The sequence below is a fragment of the Myxine glutinosa genome, unplaced genomic scaffold (genome assembly GCF_964187855.1).
Source record: "Myxine glutinosa unplaced genomic scaffold, kmMyxGlut1.1 SCAFFOLD_2327, whole genome shotgun sequence".
NCBI classification, from domain to species: Eukaryota; Metazoa; Chordata; class Myxini; order Myxiniformes; family Myxinidae; genus Myxine; species Myxine glutinosa.
The window spans coordinates 25001-37091 of NW_027618422.1; the positions used below are offsets into that span (position 1 = coordinate 25001).

The window sequence follows — 12091 nt, forward strand, 5'->3', positions numbered from 1 at the left end:
AACATACTCCAACTTTCGTTTTGTATCAGTGGGTGGGGCCAACATTTTTTTATCCGCATCATCCCGACATTAGTACGGAGAGTCGAGAGTGCCAGCGCACACTCTGATAATAGTTTGGTAAAATTAACTTCGTTGAAGAACTTTATCAAGACAAGATATAAGTATTTATCTGTGGTATCCAAATCCTGATTCTGAGAAATCAGAAGACCTCGGTCATAGTTGAGAAGATTCTCGCCAGACAAATGCAGTCACTATAAATCATCAGAAAGACGTTCGTCAAACACACTGTACACGGAGCACGCTTTTTTTAAAATCTGAGCATGCGCACAGCAAGGTTCAGGTTTGATCAGTGGAGAAACGAGGATCTTTATATTTAAATATCAATTAGTTGACCATTTACCAGTCCAGTCAATGCAGTGTGCCAAAACAAAGATGAAGGGAACACTAAATGTCAATTCAAATATTGATTCAATTCAGAGTTCGTGTTGAACCCTTGTTCAGGATGTTCTATATGACGGCATCAGTGATGCGCCGACATAGCGAATCTGCCGCCGAGAAACCAAGACTCGGGATGGTTATTAATCATGTGGTTCGCGTTTGCCTTGACCCGTGACTGGAGGGTTCATGATCACATGTCCCGTGTGCGGTGCTGGTGTGTAGCTATTATTTCATTTTCATAAGTGTAACACTGAAAAACAAGGCATTTCCCGATGCATGATATTTCTGCTGATATTATTTGATGCCACATTATCACGCATAACACCGACACTCAGGCAAATGTGTCCAGAGGCCCCGCCTCCATCAAGCTGATCGACAGTCATAGCCACGCCTACCCCGGTCCTATTATTTTGCAAAGGAATGTAGTTTTACATACTTTTCGTAGATTCCTTTCAAGCTATTAGAATTATAACACCAAAGGATGTTGCAGGAAGTAAAACTCAGTCGGATGGTAGACGAATCATTGCCATTGATAGAGGAAGCTCGGAAATACGCCGTCTGAAGAATATTGTTATGTCGGTGAGGGTAGTGATATGTAGAGCCAGATAGATCTGAATAGGTAATGTGCTTCGTCTGTCGCGGTAAGGAAACCATCCTTTAATAAGTTTCATGTGTAGGCGTTTTGTCGGTAAGGAGAATACTTGTGAACATACCAGGATGTTCGTGTGATAAGTAGAGTAGGGATTAAAGAGTAGCGCCCCTGTGTGTCTCACCTGGTCAGCCAAACCTTTATCCCTTTTGGCACCGCAACCACTTAGACACTTAGTTAGGATATTTATTGCAACACTAAATCACGATTCCCTTTCCCTGACATGACTGTGAAAGACGAACAGTCAAGGAAACCAAGCCAGGGCACCGCCGATGGGCGCTGCCGCCAGTTACACCTCCGACAGGCCTAGCCACATTGAGTACCACGCGCTATGACCACGGAACAGGGGACGAGAGTTGGGGTGGCGCGGTAGGCGTGAACCTCCAGCCGGCGAGCCAGTGGAGAGCACTGATTGGGTAACGCGCCAAGGCTGACGTGACGTCACCAGAAGGTTATTTAAGAGAGCGCCGAACGCCATTGCTGGGTCTGGCAGTGAGTCTTGAGACGGGGAGGTTGAGTCTTGATAGAGTGAGTCTTGCACAGCCCGAGTTGAGGTGAAATACAGCCCGAGTGGAGTTCGCTTGCGGGCGCGTTTGCTTTGGGGGAGCTGACTGAGACGTGGCAGGCCGATCGTGTGGGAGGACTGGCCTCGCTTGGAGCCGCTAGCCTGCGTTGGACGCGTGGTGCTTGGTGCATGGACCTCGTGGTGCTCGGTGCTGTGGTGCTGGAGTGTGGGACCTCGTGGGTGCATCAGGGCCAAATGAAGCCGCGTGTGGGCAGCGGAGACAAGACGACAAGAGCCAGATAAGCCCGAGCTCCGCGTTTACACTTTACATGACGAGACATTTTCTTTCGTATTCATATTCCCTCATCTTGTTTCTGAAGTCGGTGTGTGGGATCCCAAATTAGTTACTTTTATTTCATTGCTGTCGCGTTTCATTGTTTCGGGGTCCAGGAATAAATCTATATTTTTGTACATTCTGATTTGTGTTTGTCAAGTTCATTAATCCCCTTACAGGACCGGAGCTACGTCGGTGCGCTGAAGGTAAGCCTTTTGCGCAGCTTCCATTTTCCTTCTTCCTCCCGCACTTATTATAGCACAATCCGTATTGGTTATCGCCCCCATTAAATCCGTTTCGGTCCATCCGCGATCTTCTGGTATTAACCGGGAGTCGTGCGACAATATTATTATGAAGTACAAGATGTGGGTGGTTCGTGTGCAGCCACCCGGCTGCTGGTTGCATCATTGTTCTGTGGGTGTGGCTGCCGCTGATGCAATGCCTCTCTACAACCAGTTATCTGGTACTCATTTTTTCCAACCTCGGAAGGATAGGATGACAGGCTGAATCAAAGCCGCTCGGCGTTAATTCAACGGGATTCAAACTCAGGACTTTAGGATCCCAAGCCCGCCGCCCCAACCGTTAGGCCAACACCAAGTGATAACGACAAGATGAATTCCCGGAATTCAAGATGAATTCGACCGATCTGGGTTTTTTTGCTTTTTTTGCTTTGGCCGTGGTCTGGAGAACTGAAAAGTGATCCCTGCCTCGACAATCAGCTGAACAGACCACGTAGGCTCTCATATGTAGCCGAAGCGACATTTTAAAGAAGATGCTCCAACTTTAATTTTGTATGTAGCAGATGGGACCGACATTTTTTTCCGCGCCATCCCGACATAGAAAGTACCAGCGTACTCTCTGATCTATACACGAGTAAAAAGCTCGTCAAAAATGACGGGTAGGAACAATTTATTCAATGGTGCAGCCTCGTGAGCGTGCCAACGTCTGAAGCCTCGGCCGAGTGTCAGGTGTACTCGTATCTTTTTTTATTGTCCCCCATCGCACTGCGCAGCGAAAGGGGGACTATGATTTTCCCCTCCGTCCGTGTGTGCGTCCGTCCGTGCGTGCGTGCATGCGGACGTGCGTGCGTGCGTACGTGAGTGCGTGCGTGCGTAAGCTAAGGACCGAATTCTAATTTGGTGTGTGGGTGCAACCCACGTCAAAATCGAAGATGGCCGCCGCCATGTATGTCTGAACCTTGTGAGCGAAATGTCTTGAAAAATAAGCGAACTACTAACTTCTAATCTGGTGTGTGGGTGTATCTACGCATAAGGAAGAACGCGATTGAAAATTGGGTCGCCACGTCAAAATGCAAGATGGCCGCCTTGCGTCTTCCACTTTGTCAACTCACATCACTTCACCGATGGGGGACCTAGGCATAATGCTTGTTTATTGGACATCTTACGGATGTAAATGAAAAATTCGTTTTACTCTGCACACATTGCACATCACGTGCAGCAAATTCCACCTCCCTGCCCCTTGTATTTATTGTTATTTAAAAAAAAACGCTTCTGTACACCGGCCTTGAGGCTTGTTTTGCAAGCCACCACTGACAATTCCAATAGAAGGGACATCCATATAATAATAGCGTAAGGACTCGACTTTGTTATCCCTTTTACGCCGCACCCAGTGACCCTATGCCCACGGCACTAATGGATTTACGATCTACGAACCGCGCTCTTTGTTTATCACATACAGCCATACTCGAAAAATCTGAATTAGCCAACGTTGGGGCGCAAAAGCATCCGATTAACTGCCGATACGACGCCATCTTACGACGCCATCCTATTGGCGTCTGCTGGGTGAAGGCGAAGCAAGCCGTCCGCTGATTGGACAGTCGAAGGCGACAGCAAGCCGTCCACTGAGTGGACACTCCTGAGCATGCATTTGTGCCGGTGTCAGCGATCGCGGTGTACGCTAAACTCAAAAGTATATCGTAGCGTTGTCATTTAAGTAGATTGCAATAAATACGTTGTTCATATACGCACTCTTCATTCTCATCTTTCTTTCTAACTCTTACTCGGACAAGCAAATCCCCTATGCCATCCATAATGGTACACTCTATCCATACACCACATCCTCCCTTCCGTGGATGTTCCACGGGTTTCGGCTAGTCATTACTATTCATGGAAAATGTTTTTCATGTTTGATTTGTCCTCAAAAATAGACCGTAGTGAATACATTCGTTTTAAAAGATTGGCCTTTAAAACCTTCCCTTGTGAAGGGGACAGATATCTGTACAAACACTCAAACTGGCATTGTGGTTTATATGGTAGATATAGATGTCTGTACTATTTTGAGATATGGGAATAATAAAATCACAAAAATCCCATTTGATTGTAATGTGGTGAAATTGATGGCATGGAAACCGTTAACATTTAAAAACAGCTAAATCGATTGTTATCTCCACCACCAAAGGTGGACAGAGGTTAGGTTTTCACCTGTTGGTCTGTCTGTCTGACCGTTTGTCTATCTGTAAGCAGGATATCTCAAAAGGTTATGCGTGAATACTGACGAAATTTGGTGGACAGAATCTGTATTTTACAAGGACGAATTGATTTGATTTTCGTGAAGATCCAAATCAAGATCCAGATACGAGAATTTTAAGTGATTCTTCACCATTGAGTGATCGGGAGAAAAGCGATATACAACACGATATCTCAAAAAGTTATGGACGGATTCAGACAAAACTCGGTGGACGGATTGGGTAGGTGACAATTTCAACCCGATTACATTTTGGTTCAGGTCCGAATGCAGATCCGGCCTATCAGTGGGATACAAAACGTAAACTCGCAGGTGCGGTATGTGCTCTCGCGAGTGCCATTCTCGGTTTATCTGTTGTGATGTTTTCGCCGTTTTGATTTTGGTAAACTAATTCAGTGACCAAATCTGCAAATCCTATTCAAATTTCACATCAATCAGATGAAAATTTACCGTTTTAGAAAATTTTGACCTTGACCGTTTGAAAACATGGCTGACGAAAGGTGATCGAGCAAATCCACTGATTTCAAAGTGCTGATGGAGTAGAATGTGGTGATGCAAACCAGAAGTCTCTCAACAACGACTCTGTGCCAAGTTATCTAACAAAAATGACGTCAGAAAACATGACGCTGCTGTGACCTTGATCTTTTGACCTCAAAAACAACAAGTTATAGCCTTTGACGAGCCTTATCAGATGGTTAACTTTCATTAAGATCGGTGTAGAATTACGGATAACAGACCAACAAACAAACAAAAACATAATAGGTAAACAAATGTACAGTACAGCACTGTACTTGTGAGTCTTTGATTGTGTAAATAGCGAACACTTCTCGATTTGCATATAGTACTCGCATCATAATGATAAACGGGACATTCTCACCATAAATACGGAACAAGATCATTTCATGCTTTCCAAACAGAAAGAGTTGTTCATCCTTCGTGTTTTCTAAGCATTCGTTCATTTCTTGTTTCGAATCATTCGTTCCTCGTTTTCCCACCTGTGAAACCAACTTCCACATTCTCTTCTGTGTCATTCTTCCGTCCAGGTATTTAAGACACCTGTTCACCACCATCTCAATCCAAAATCGATCATTCCCAATCCAAAACCATGATCTTTCCTATCCTCGTTTTCCACCCCAGTTCTTCCTCCTTCCAAATTTCCATCTTCTTTTCCTGGGAGTTTCCTTCTCTATCCATCTTGTCCACACCTTGGATCACCTTGTCCATTCTATGCATCCACTCCTGCCTCACATTCCTCCCCATACCCATTGTTTATCCAAGTCTCCCTCCATATTGGCCTTCAACTAGACAATTGGTGTTTCCCCCTCGCTCTCCACTGTTCCTTGTGCGTCCTGTTAGGTCCTGATTCGTTCATCACACTCAGGCTTCCACGAGCCTCCACGATGTATTATAAAAAGCACGACACTCTCTGACGTCACAACGTCGACCGATTTGCCTCCACCCACATTATTACCAAGTTTAATTTAAATACCTTCAGGTTTTTTTTTACAAGATAACACATTTTCACCTGACATGACATCTGACCTTTGACCTCTTGAAGCCAAAATCGAATCAGTTTATCTTTGCATCATTTATACTTGCACCAAATTTGATAAAAATCCCATGACTGGTTCACAGGTTATCGCGGTAACACATTTTACCTGACGGACGTCTGACCTTTAACCTCTTGACCCCAAAATCTAATCTTTTCATCTTTACCTTATTATACACACCTGCACCAACTTTGACTAAGATCCCTTCAGTTGGTCTTAAGTTATCGCGATAATGAAAACCGATCACGGACGGACAACCCGATAACACAATTTGGCTCCAGTGACTTCGTCGGTGGAGGCACAAAAAAGGATGGAATATTTCACCCTCCACAACTTTAATACAAATGAGACAACCGGCTGTGCTTCTGGAGAAAGGAAAACGTAACTTCCACATCCAGCCACCCCTCCTCCATCCCTCCATCCCCCCCCCCCCTCCTCCACTTCCCAAATCCCGTGACTGCAATAACGTCAGGTGAAGAAGACTCCCCTTATGTTGAGATCAAAGAAGACATTTTAGTAACTTCACGATGAGCTCCAGATGAAATGATTAGATCACTTAAACTCATTCACAAGATGTTACTTCTGTTGTTGTTTCGTATCCAGCCTTTGGCTGCTGGTTGCATCATTTTCTGGAAGTGTGGCTGTGCTTCAGACACAGTACCACTGTTAACAGTATTAAGTACAAGGGCACTCGGTAGAGTGTATACCTCCGGTAGAGTGCATACCTCTGGTAGAGTGCATACCCCTGGTAGAGTGCATACCTCTGGTAGAGTGCATACCTCCGGTAGAGTGCATACCTCTGGAAGAGTGCATACCCCTGGTAGAGTGCATACCCCTGGTAGAGTGCATACCCCTGGTAGAGTGCATACCCCTGGTAGAGTGCATACCCCTGGTAGAGTGCATACCCCTGGTAGAGTGCATACCCCTGGTAGAGTGCATACCCCTGGTAGAGTGCATACCCCTGGTAGAGTGCATACCTATGGTAGAGTGCATACCCCTGGTAGAGGGCTTGCCTCTGGTAGAGTGCATACCCCTGGTAGAGGGCTTACCTCTGGTAGAGTGCATACCCCTGATAGAATGTATACCAGGCTGATTCATTCCATTTTTATCCCACTGATCGAATCCGGATTCGAACCTTCACCAAAATCGAATCACCTCTTCCTTGTCACACACCCAACTTATCCACCAAGTTTCGTCCGAATCCGTCCATAACTTTTTGAGATATCGCGCTGTATATCATTGTTCGCCCGATCATTCAATGGTGAGGTTGGTGTTTGTTCCCGGTTAAGGTGGCTGCCTTTAAATGTTGGGGTCCTGAGTTTGAGCCCCTGCCATGATGTTAATGTAACACCAGGTGGGCTGACACAGCCTGTCATCCTTTTGAGGTGGGCAAAATGAGTACCTGCCGACAGGTTATGGGGGCATTGCATCAGTGGCACAGTCCTGCCCCCAGAAAATGATGCAGACAAACAGCCACAGGCTGCACATGAACCACCACCAATCAATGAAGAAGAATCCCGACAATAATTCTAGTATCCGGATCCGGATCTTCACCAAAATCGAATCATTTCTTTCTTGTCACCTACCCCACCGGTACACCGAATTGCGTCCGAATCCGTCCATACCTTTCTGAGGTATCGTGCACACAAACAGACAGGGGTGAAAACATCCTCGGTCCACCTTCGTTGGTTGGAGGTAACAATAAAATTCCTTTCACGCCATTTCATTGGCTAAGGAGTGCAGTACTGGCCAGGTCGCCACTCCGACGCAGGACACTCGAATCGTTTATTACTCCCAGGAAGCTGGTACTCACCTGGTCCACCTCGGAAGGATGACAGGTTGAGGCAGCCCACCTGGGCCCGGTTGCTCGAAGCTCTCCAGTGGATAAATATGTGATATCCTTCCAGAAACCGGGCCTAGGTGTTATTTTAACGGTCCGACAGGTGCTCAAACTCAGGACCTGAAGATGTTAAACCAGACACCTTAACCGTCAAGGTAACACCAGGTTTATGTAACCCCATAACCCATTCACAAGATGTTACAATTTCCGTGAAACGTCATTATTTTTATTTTAAAAGAAAATCGAACGGAGGCGAAAATTAAATAACCGGATGTTCGTGGGAGGGTTTTGTTATATGGGAACAAGAGGATGGTCGGGGAGGGTTTTGTTATATGGGAACAAGAGGATGTTCGTGGGAGGGTTTTGTTATATGGGAACAAGAGGATGGTCGGGGAGGGTTTTGTTATATGGGAACAAGAGGATGGTCGGGGCGGGTTTTGTTATATGGGAACAAGAGGATGGTCGGGGCGGGTTTTGTTATATGGGAACAAGAGGATGTTCGTGGGAGGGTTTTGTTATATGGGAACAAGAGGATGTTCGTGGGAGGGTTTTGTTATATGGGAACAAGAGGATGGTCGGGGAGGGTTTTGTTATATGGGAACAAGAGGATGGTCGGGGATTCCGAACCAGGTAAAGAGAAGGTGAATTGTGTTTCGTAAAGAAGGTGAAATTAAAAATGTATTTCATATTTCAAATGTGATGAAAGAGATTAATGTGTTTGTGTTTCTGTCCGTTTGTCTAACAAAGTCTGTGACCCCGTGTCGTTGTGTCCACAGATGGACGGACCCCGAGTCTGGACCCAAACTCTGCACATCGACAGATCAAGATCTCCCGGGATCTCAGGACGGCGACTCGAACCAAGACCGACAATCCGTACCCGGAACATCCTGATCGGTTTGATTGTTGTTTACAAGTTCTTTCCTCTGATTGTTTCTCCTCGGGTCGTCATTACTGGGAGGTCGATGTGGGGTCGAGTCGTTGGTGTGAAATCGGAATCTGTTCAAACTCCATGCGGAGGAAAGGGGAAGGGAAAGAGTGCGGATTGGGAAGGAATCCCGAGTCTTGGTGTTTACAGAAATGTGAAAACGAATACTACACACGGCACAACGATCAAGAAACCCTCCTGTCCGTGCCGGGGGATCCTGAACGGTTTGGGTTCTTGTTGGATTGTGAGGAGGGAGAGTTTACGTGTTTCGGGGACTCGCGGGTTCTGCACGTGTTCAGGGGGAACTTCCGGGTCCCCGTTAAACCCGCGATTAGGGTTTATGATGTTGTTGGTGACTCCTCCGTGCGGTTTTGCTCGTTTTAAAGATTTCCTTCATTCCGTTTTGTTCATTCATTCCATTGTGTTCGTTCATTCTCTTCTGATTATTTACTTGGTGATTATAACAATATATTTACAATCTGATTGTTGATTTCAGAATAAAGTTTATAAAATTAAATACATTTGTTGTTTTTCTAATTTAGTGTTTGATGAAAATGCATTTATTTCCTTCACATTCCTCACAATTTACACCAATATCTGGGCATGACGTAAGTCTCATGATTTTGGGATGAGAGAAGAAGTCATGGGACGTGGTTTTCTGAATTGTTCGAGTGAAAAACCCCAAGAATCACGTCAGACTCCATCCTCATCCTGTCAGACTGCCGTCTCCACCACCAACACACAACTAGTAATTATTTAGTCGAGGGTCGAATCTTCCTCTTTCTTCCTGCTGCCCGGATTCATCAAGTGCTGATCGGTCCCCATGGACCGGCCCTTTCCCTCTTGTCTCTCTCGCTCACTCACACTCTTTTTCTCTCTCTCACACTCTCTCCCTCTCACACACTCTATCCCTCTCTCTCTCACACTCTCTCCCTCTCACACACTCTATCCCTCTCTCTCTCACACTCTCTCCCTCTCACACACTCTATCCCTCTCTCTCTCACACTCTCTCCCTCTCACACACTCTATCCCTCTCTCTCTCACACTCTCTCCCTCTCTCTCACACTCTCTCCCTCTCACACACTCTATCCCTCTCTCTCTCACACTCTCTCTCACACTCCCTCCCTCTCTCTCACACTCTCTCCCTCTCTCTCACACTCTCTCCCTCTCACACACTCTATCCCTCTCTCTCTCACACTCTCTCTCTCACACTCTCTCCCTCTCGCTCACACTCTCTCCCTCTCACAGACTCTATCCCTCTCTCTCTCACACTCTCTCTCTCACACTCTCTCCCTCTCTCTCACACTCTCTCCCTCTCTCTCCCTCTCTCTCACACTCTCTCTCTCACTCTCTCCCTCACTATCTCCCTCACTCACACTCTTTTTCTCGCTCTCACACTCCCTCCCTCTCTCTCTCTCTCACACTCTCTCCCTCTCTCTCTCTCTCACACTATCTCCCTCTCCCTCTCACACTATCTCCCTCTCCCTCTCACACTATCTCCCTCTCCCTCTCACACTATCTCCCTCTCTCTCTCTCACACTATCTCGCTCTCTCTCTCACACTCTCTCCCTCTCTCTCTCACACTATCTCCCTCTCCCTCTCACACTATCTCCCTCTCCCTCTCACACTATCTCCCTCTCTCTCTCACACTCTCTCCCTCTCTCTCTCTCACACTATCTCCCTCTCCCTCTCACACTATCTCCCTCTCTCTCTCACACTATCTCCCTCTCCCTCTCACACTATCTCCCTCTCCCTCTCACACTATCTCCCTCTCCCTCTCACACTATCTCCCTCTCTCTCTCTCACACTCTCCCTCTCTCTCTCTCTCACACTCTCTCCCCCTCTCTCTCTCACACTATCTCCCCCTCCCTCTCACTATCTCCCTCTCTCTCTCACACTCTCTCCCTCTCTCTCTCTCACACTAACTCCCTCTCCCTCTCACACTATCTCCCTCTCTCTCACACTATCTCCCCCTCCCTCTCACTATCTCCCTCTCTCTCTCACACTATCTCCCTCTCTCTCTCACACTATCTCCCTCTCCCTCTCACACTATCTCGCTCTCTCTCACACTATCTCCCCCTCCCTCTCACTATTTTCCTCTCTCTCTCTCACACTATCTCCCTCTCTCACACTCTCTCCCCCTCTCTCTCTCACACTATCTCCCCCTCCCTCTCACTATCTCCCTCTCTCTCTCACACTATCTCCCTCTCTCTCTCACACTATCTCCCTCTCCCTCTCACACTATCTCGCTCTCTCTCACACTATCTCCCCCTCCCTCTCACTATTTTCCTCTCTCTCTCTCACACTATCTCCCTCTCTCACACTCTCTCTCCCCCTCTCTCTCTCACACTATCTCCCCCTCCCTCTCACTATCTCCCTCTCTCTCTCACACTATCTCCCTCTCTCTCTCACACTATCTCCCTCTCCCTCTCACACTATCTCGCTCTCTCTCACACTATCTCCCCCTCCCTCTCACTATTTTCCTCTCTCTCTCTCACACTATCTCCCTCTCTCTCTCACACTCTCTCCCTCTCTCTCTCTCACACTCTCCCTCTCTCTCTCACACTCTCTCTCTCACACTCTCCCTCTCTCTCTCCCTCTCTCTCTCTCACACTCTCCCTCTCTCTCTCACACTCTCTCCCTCTCTCTCTCTCTCTCACACTATCTCCCTCTCCCTCTCACACTATCTCGCTCTCTCTCACACTATCTCCCCCTCCCTCTCACTATTTTCCTCTCTCTCTCACACTCTCTCCCTCTCTCTCTCACACTCTCTCCCTCTCCCTCTCACTATCTCCCTCTCTCTCTCACACTATCTCCCCCTCCCTCTCACTATTTTCCTCTCTCTCTCTCTCACACTATCTCCCTCTCTCTCTCACACTATCTCCCTCTCTCTCTCACACTATCTCCCTCTCTCTCTCACACTCTCTCCCTTGCGCTCACACTCTCTCCCTCTCTCTCTCTCATACTATCTCCCTCTCTCTCTCACACTATCTCCCTATCTCTCTCACACTCTATCCCTTGCTCTCACACTCTCCCTCTCTCTCTCTCCCTCTCTCCCTCTCTCTCTCACACTCTCTCCCTTGCGCTCACACTCTCTCCCTCTCTCTCTCACACTATCTCCCTCTCTCTCTCACACTATCTCCCTCTCTCTCTCACACTCTATCCCTTGCTCTCACACTCTCACACTCTCCCTCTCTCTCTGTCTCACACTCTATCCCTTGCTCTCACACTCTCCCTCTCTCTCTCTCCCTCTCTCTCTCTCACACTCTCCCTCTCTCTCTCACACTCTCTCCCTCTCTCTCTCTCTCACACTCTCTCTCTCTCTCACACTATCTCCCTCTCCCTCTCACACTATCTCGCTCTCTC

The 12091-nt window shown here is 47.2% G+C and overlaps 1 protein-coding gene across 2 annotated transcripts in view; it reads left to right on the plus strand.

Moving 5' to 3' along the window:
* LOC137414032 (E3 ubiquitin-protein ligase TRIM7) overlaps positions 1-9242 on the plus strand; it is a 31874-nt gene extending 22632 nt beyond the window's left edge. For both annotated transcript variants that reach the window (XM_078769383.1, XM_078769384.1), the window contains exon 7: positions 8577-9242. In XM_078769383.1, coding sequence (XP_078625509.1) covers positions 8577-9109 — 533 coding nt within the window. In that variant the 3' untranslated portion in view covers positions 9110-9242. The remainder of the gene's footprint in view (positions 1-8576) is intronic.
* Positions 9243-12091: the final 2849 nt, after the last annotated feature.